We start from the raw sequence: 7,823 nt of genomic DNA on the forward strand, positions 1-7,823 counted from the left end.
AAAGAAAGAAAGAAAGAAAGAAAGAAAGAAAGAAAGAAAGAAAGAAGAAAGAGTTTCCAACATAATTTCAAAATTAATTAGTAATTAATTAGTAATTATATCCTATCTTCACAGTACAACATTTGCATAAGACAACATTTATACTTTACAGCCTTCTCTTACCTGCCTACTGTCCCTCTGGGATGATGTTGAAGAGGAGGCACTTCGATGGGATGGAGTGGCTGGGATTTTATGGGCAGGGGATATGCCCTTCTCGTCTGAACTCATGGCTGCAGGGTAGTCTAGAGGCGTGCACCTGAGACCATCCCAGTCATCTCACACTCACAGACAAAGATGTCGATGATCCTTCAGCTTCATTGCATTTCGTGAATTAGATTTATTTAGGAAAGAGCAGATAAATATCCAGAGTGACCAGATACCTAAAAGCAAAACAAATTTTTAAATTTCATGTGACTTTCACGTAAAACTTTTCTCCCTATAGATAATTATCTGGGATATTTTATTCCAGAGACAGAAATGTGATTAACATATATCCACTATTACTGATATCTAAAAAAATTAAAAGCATTATATGTAAGGTAAATATTAATTTGTGTTAGTGAGAGGAGTAACTTTGTTTTTTTTTTTAAATTTTTTTTTAAATATTTATTTATTTTTATTTATTACATTTATTTATTGTGTGTGTGTGTGGCCAGCTCAGCCCACCAGGGGGCGGGTCTGGCTGGCATGTGGTGCTGGGGATCGAACCCCGGTCCCTGTGCTTTGCCAAGCTTGTTTCAAGTAGGTGCTTTAGACCACTGAGCCATCTCTCCAGCCCCGAGAGGAGTAACTTTGGTACAACAGGAGATAGGTCTTTCTCTAGACTTTGAGTGGTAAAATAAAAATGTGAGTTTCTAATAAAATGCCCTTGTCAACAAAGAAAGAGAAAAAGAAAACATACTTTAAAAATCATTGTCTTAAGGCAAATTACAATTTTATAAATATTCTTGACTGATAATTATGCAAAGCAAAGGAGCTTCTCCCCCAGAAACTGCAACTCCGCTGTCCAAAGGGATATGTCCTGTTTGAATCCGACACAACAGAGGAAGCTGCAAAAGGACAAAGGGTCACATTACATGCTTCCCGTGGGCGAGAATCTGGGCAAGGTCAGAGTACTCGTGCTATAGTCTGAATGCTGAATGTCTCCCTAAGATTCATGTGTTAAAAGACTGGGTCTTCAGGGTCGCACCATTAGCAAGTAGTAGAAGCCGTAAGACATAGGGTCTTGTGTGAAGGCCGTGGGGAAGAAGCTGCAGAACTTTGACCTCTGATTCTCTCTCTTTTGTTCCTTGGCTATGAGGCGAGCACTCTGCTCTGTAACACGCTCCTCACCATGGCATCTGACGCCCCACCAAAGGCCTAAAAGCAATGCACCAGCGCCCTATCATAAAGCTGCACTTCCAAAACCATGAGCTAAAATAAACCTTTTCTCTTTATAGGTTAATACTGTCAAACATTTTGTTCTAGCAATGGAAAGCTTACTAAACATTTTTTTTTTTAATTTTATGCAGCTGGTATATGGCTACATATGACTAAGCTACTAAGCCCACAAGTGCCTACGGACTGAAAGCAGAGCTTATAGTATGATTGGTAGGCAGTACAATCAACACATTATAGGCCTAAAGCACAAGATGGTCAGAGAAAGCCAGAGGCTTATGCCACAAGGGCTTTAGAATCTACACTGGCTGTATGATATGAATGCAGGTCGTAAAATTCGTATGTTAGCAACTTAGCACCCAAGGCAACCTTCTCATGAGGTGAGCCCAAAGTCAGGTCCAGAGGAATAAAGACTGTACTCCCATAAGTGAATTTAATACCACTTTTAAAAAAGGTCTGTGACAAGGGTCCTCTCTTTTCTGCTCTTCTACCTTGAGGACACAGCATTCTTCCTGTGACCATTAATCCTGACTTGTCAACTTCACCAAGGTAAGAAACGCCTAGCAGATCAGCAAAACGCATTCCTGCATGTCCCTGGATAGAACATGGAGCTGCAACCTCACGCCTTCCTCTCTGGCACTGTCTCTTTGTTCTGCTTCCTGGCTGGCATGAACTGAGCAACTGTCCTGCTTAGAGCCAGCCAACTATGGACTGACCTTGCAAACAGCAAGACAAATGAGCCTTTCCTCCTGAAAGCTGTGAGTGCTGGGTACTGTGTCCAGCAGTAGGGGCTGATATCGAAGTTTGTGGTAGGATTGGAGCCATTGCTCTGAGTATACCTGACCATGTGGTTTGGAACCAGTTTGCGGGAGGATTTTGGGAACCTTCCCAAAAGGATTAACCTTTTGGGAAGGTTTAGAGATGTGGGCTAAAGAAGAGTTAGAATGTGAAAAATAGAGCTAAATGGGTGATTCTAGCCAGTTTGGGAATCAGAATGCATATAGTAATGTAGAAAGAAAAGGCCAGGCTCGGGCGGTTTCAGTAAGGAACAAGGACTCTGATTACTCATGTTATACTCTGGCAAGAAAGGCTGTCTACATTGTGCCCAGGTCCAGTGACTTTGCAAGAGACTGAGACTGAGGGAAGTAGACTAATCAGCCTGGTGCAGGAACTTGAAGACACTCCAACACTAAGACCACGGGATGGGTACAGCTAGCTGCTTTCAGTAAGACTGATAGTGAGAATTGGAGCAAAAACAGAGCAGAAGACTGAAAAATCCAAATTTCTACCTAGAGGGAACCACGTGTGCAGCTGGGACCAAAACAGGTATAGCTGCTACAGGAAATAGCACCTTTAAAAAGAAATGAAGTACTTTGTAGAGAAAAAAGGAAATAGATGCTTTGAGGTCATTTTGGGAATTAGCAAGATTCTACGCACTGCAGACTCAAGTGTGCAAAAGTGTCAACCTTTCTTTTGGGAAGAGAGCCCCTGGGCCCCTGCTCAGGAAGAGCCACCTAGTGAACTGTTTCTCTGGGATGCATTTAACCATAGTCCGCCGCTCACACTCAGAGGCTGCTGTAGCCATGGTCGAAGGGCGCCTGGCCACTTCTACCGTTAATAAACCTTGGCAGTATCCACATAGTCTTGCTTATACACAGAGAATCCAAGAGTTGTGGGGTATGGAGGCTGTCCCTCAGATTTCAAAGGAAGGCCTAGAAGGCTGGGAAAGGAGCTCCTCAGAGGGCAGTGCACGAAGCTGCTGGAATGAAATTAAAGGTGTAGTAGAGACCCCAAGAAGTCAGGGATGATATAAACATGAAATGTCTGCCAAAGAAAGCCGCAGGCTATGAGTGGCGCCAGCCCAAGAGTCTCTACGGGCTACAGCCAACCAAGTCAGGGTAAAAGTTCCCAAGCCCTCTGGAACTTGCCTTTTACTACCATGTGCCCTGGATGCCAGATATGGAGCTACGGGATTTAATGTTTGCCCTCCCAGGATTTGGTCTTGCTTCAGTTCAATTCTTTTCTAGCCCCATACTCCTCCCTATGGAATAAGAACGTTTACTCTGTACCATTTTACTTTAGGATTATGTACCTTGATTTTTTTTTTTTTTTAAACAGAGATTCACAGAAAAGATTTTGTCTCGAGTCTGAGAAGAAACTTGGACTTAATTGAAAAATTCTGGAACTGCTAAGACTTTGGAGATGGGATCACTCTGTTTCCCATTATAAATAGAAAAGCTGTATTATTTCAGATGGAATTAGAAACTTGCTATTGCTTTTATTTGGAGAGTAAGTATGACTTCAGGACACGTGGGTGTGAAGTTGACAAGGAGTAGACTATGACTGTTCATCCTAATATGTCAACTTGACTGGATTAAGAGAAACATTTAGCAGATTAGGAAAGCAGGTTCTTGTGTGAGTCTGTCTGGTTGGGTCATGGAGGCACGACCTTGACACTATACACAGGCACCATTTCCTCCCTGGCACTGTTCCCCTAGTCTTCCTTGCTAATATGAATTGAGTGCTCTGTTCCACCATTCCCTTCTGCCACGATGCTACCCACTTGGAGACAGCTGACCATGAAGTAGATTCCTTAACTCTGAGCCACATGAAACCGTTCCTCCTCTAGGTTGTGAACACTGGGTACTGTGTCCAGGGAAGGTGATGAATGCATCCTTCCTCTCAAGCACACAGTGCTGAAGGCACCATTCTGGATGCAGAGAGATCAGGCCTTAATCAGACAATGTTCTACTTCTGAACTTCTCAGCCTCAGGGCCCTGAGAAAGAAATTATCATTCTTTCTAATTAACCTATTACAGCAGTTCAGATTAACAAAGTCATTAGCATTTCGATTGGTATCATAAGCATAGGAAGCCATAAAAAACTATAGAATGATCAGATTTGTACTATTAAGAGGCTACATGGGCACCCATGAGAATGAAATTGAGAAGTAAAGATGAGGCTGACACTTCCCAGCCCATATCAGGAAGCAAGAGATTACAGATTAGAGTAAGGGCAGGCAACCCAGAACCAAGTCCTTCTCTCTGTAACTGACGGAGTAAAGGAGAAAGGCAGGCAACGAGGGGAGACTCCCAAGTAGCTGGCATTCTAAGCAAAAGACAGTCACGGGAAATCCAAGATTGCCAGGAAAGTCATGAGTATGGTTGTAGGCATGTTGAGTCTAAGATTTCACTGAGGAATTAAAATGAAGGCAAGTATTTGGAAATGTAGAGCCCAGAGAACTTTATGCTGGTGTCATAAATGTTTAATGGATTATGCGAATGATATAGTTAATGACCTAGTGATTTGTGTATAGATTGTGTTAATTCTGCATGTACATGTGAATTAAATTTTTATAGATCTACTGATACATTTTAAAAAACTATAACATTATGTTAATTGATCATATAACCTCAGATATGTTAAATCAGGATTTTAATAGTCACTTGGTTATAGGTGATATTTGAAGGAACAATTTTGATAACCAAAGGGGAATTTTTATAAACTTGGAAAACTGGACATTTTAATGACTAAAATTTATATTCTTTTCTTTACATTCTTAATGCATCTCTTAAGTCACCCTAGGAAAGTAAAAGCTTCCCACACTCCAAACCGCAGGACAAATCCAGCCTTTGGACAATTAGAAACATAAACAGCTATGGGGCTCTATTGTTGGCTAGCAATGCAGTTGCCTTCAGGATTGGCAAAAGGCTGCAATAAGCTGTCACTTGATAGATGATCACCTAATCTTTTCGTTGTACGAAGGCAGACTAATGAGCCTGAGGAGAACTTCTGGAGCCAAGCTCCGGAGCCAGCAAACAGAAAGCAAGAACACCACTCAGATCCTCGATCTGAAGTGCTTTGTTTTCTGGTCCAAATGTTTTACAAGTGGACGTTGACATTTGAGCCAAGAGTACAGCAGTTTGTGATGTGTTCAAGTGCCCCCAAGGGCTAAGTGTGAAACAATCCAACTCATTAAGCTCTTAGCCACTTGGATGCAAATTCAGTCCGAGCCACATTTCCTCTGTTGGGGTTTTTCTTTTTTCTTTTTTTTCCAACTACATATAACTGTACTTCCTTTATTTTATTTTATTTTTTTATGTATTTAGTACAGGGTCTAGAGGGTCTACAGGGTCTCACTATATAGATCGGACTTGTAGTGATCCTCAGCCTCCCAAGAGCTGGGATTCCAGGCATGCGCCACCACACCCAGTCTCAATTGCTGTCTCAGTGCACCCCAGGGGTGGGGCCAGCACGGCAGGCCTGGGATTGAACCCCCCCCACTGTACTCTGCCTTTAGTCCGCTGAGCTATCTGGCTGGCCTATACTTTCTTTATTAATACCAATGTTAACACCAAATTTTATTTTAATTTAAAATGGCATTTTCAGGGCAACTTGTTTATGATGAATGGCAACATTTCAGTCTCATTCCAATTATGAGTACATTGAATAATATCAAAATGAAGGAAAAGGTGAGTACAATAATTTAACAAAAGGGCTTTCAAGAACCTCATATAAATTTCATGATCTTTAAAGATCACTCCAAACAATTATCAAGTGTTTGCTTCATCAGCTGCTGTACTTCAAAATGCATTCAACATAAAAGTAAGCCTAAATTCTGTTAGAATGTTATACCTAGTTATTTTTCATTCCCAGAGTACAAGAATTACTGTGATGTTTGAAAAATACTTATTTTGTATCTATCAAAGCACATTTTCAGAAACTGCCTAAGCAATATTCTAAACCTAAGACTGTACACGTTAAAGCCGACACCAACATAATTACTATACTCAATGAGAAAAAGTACTGTGACTGAAAATAATAGCAATATAAGAGCTGACATCTAATTTTTTTGTCTTGTTCTTCCCTCATATCAGTGGGAACACCACAAGTATCACTAAGTGCCACAATACCTGCATTTACATTGAGTGACATAAAATTCAGATTTATGGCCCAGGGACCTAATTAAAGCAAAGGGTGGTATGGAAAACTTACAGAACTTGTAGCTCACAGGTATCATAAATTGTATGTGTTAAAAAAAAAAATTGAAGCTGGGGACTACTTAGCCTGAGCTAAATAAGTTGTGATGTGGTCACAAACAAGGCTGACACGGATATGTCCCTTAGGTCAGCTGTCCCTTAGGTGTCCCTTTCACCCTGTGCTTTTGGAGCTGCCCCCATACAAAGCAGGGACAGAGCCATGGCAGAACCATGGGACAGTTCTGGAAGCTTCTGCTTGTATGTCGCACATATCACCTCTGCTAATGTTTGTTGGACAAAGCAAGTCACAAGGCCCAGCTGAGGTCAATGAACCATAAGACAACTCCTTGTGACAGCAGAGGCAGCAGGTATTTCGACATGGTAACAATTTATCACAGAAACCACAGAAAAAGAGAGAACATTCCAATGAAGACATTTGAATTGACTCTAATTACATCAAAGATAGCATTTGTCATCACTTTTTGTTGTACTTTAGCCAAATCAGAACAATGATACTCATACTATTGGCAACACGCTTTTTTCTTTCCAATCAATGATATATCATTATGGTGTTTGTGAAGACAAACTTTAATAGCATTCTTCACTAGTATTGATCAGGCCCTTATATGAATATGTCATAGTACATTTAACTACTTATTAACCTGGACATTTAAATTGTATTCAGTATGTTCTGAAACCGTGAGATCTTAAAAGACTCCATAACAGCTATGACTCTCTTTGTTCAGTATCTTCTCACATTTTTTTGGTCTTATCTGCTGCCCTTGCAGTGGTGAATAAAACCATCCTTTTATGTTTAAACTTTCAGGACTATTTTGTATTACATGACCCTCTACTAATAATAGGGTTGAGATTGGAAAAGTATATAATTTTAGAGAAATCATTTCATTTTCCACTTACTGTCATAGCTAACAGTTGGACTTCCCTTGCCTTACCATTTTGAACTTCTGATTTTTGGTCCTTTGTTTCCTTTAATGCTTGATGGCTTTTCCTTTACAATCAGCCTGTGCAGTAGGACACTGACTTTTCTATGGTTTTAACTTAATTTCCTATTTGCCAGCAATTTGAAAGGTATAATTCATCTTTGAAACTTCTGTTTCCCTGTAAATTTCTCGAAACTGTGCTGAACCTACAGTCTGTATGCGTGACAGAGTCAAGAGTGACATGAGACCTTCGGAGTTTTCCGCTAGACCCGCTCCTCTGCACCTTCCATGCCTGCTATCACTAAAGTTTTCTCCTCACAGGTTCTCCTCTATCTTGGTGACTTTATCAGAGGTTTCTTGGAATTACACTTAGAACACAGTGGTGGCGCGCACCAGTAATCCCAGAACTTGAAAGGCTGAAAACAGGAGAATCACTACGAGTTGGATCTATGTAGTGAGACCCTGTACTAAAAAAAAAAAAAAAAAA

General features: G+C 40.7%; 1 protein-coding gene across 14 annotated transcripts in view; it reads right to left on the reverse strand.

Annotated features, from left to right (window-relative positions):
* Positions 1-7,823, reverse strand: part of Osbpl6 (oxysterol binding protein like 6) — a 111,387-nt gene that overhangs the window by 92,340 nt on the left and 11,224 nt on the right. For 13 of the 14 annotated variants that reach the window (XM_023719114.1, XM_023719120.1, XM_004634722.2 and 10 more), the window contains exon 2: positions 163-419. In XM_023719114.1, coding sequence (XP_023574882.1) covers positions 163-267 — 105 coding nt within the window. In that variant the 5' untranslated portion in view covers positions 268-419. Of the gene's footprint in view, positions 1-162; positions 420-940; positions 1,089-7,823 lie in introns of all 14 variants that reach the window. The other variant, XM_023719113.1, reaches the window with a different exon arrangement.

Source organism: Octodon degus, unplaced genomic scaffold (genome assembly GCF_000260255.1).
Source record: "Octodon degus isolate 3935 unplaced genomic scaffold, OctDeg1.0 scaffold00065, whole genome shotgun sequence".
NCBI lineage: Eukaryota > Metazoa > Chordata > Mammalia > Rodentia > Octodontidae > Octodon > Octodon degus.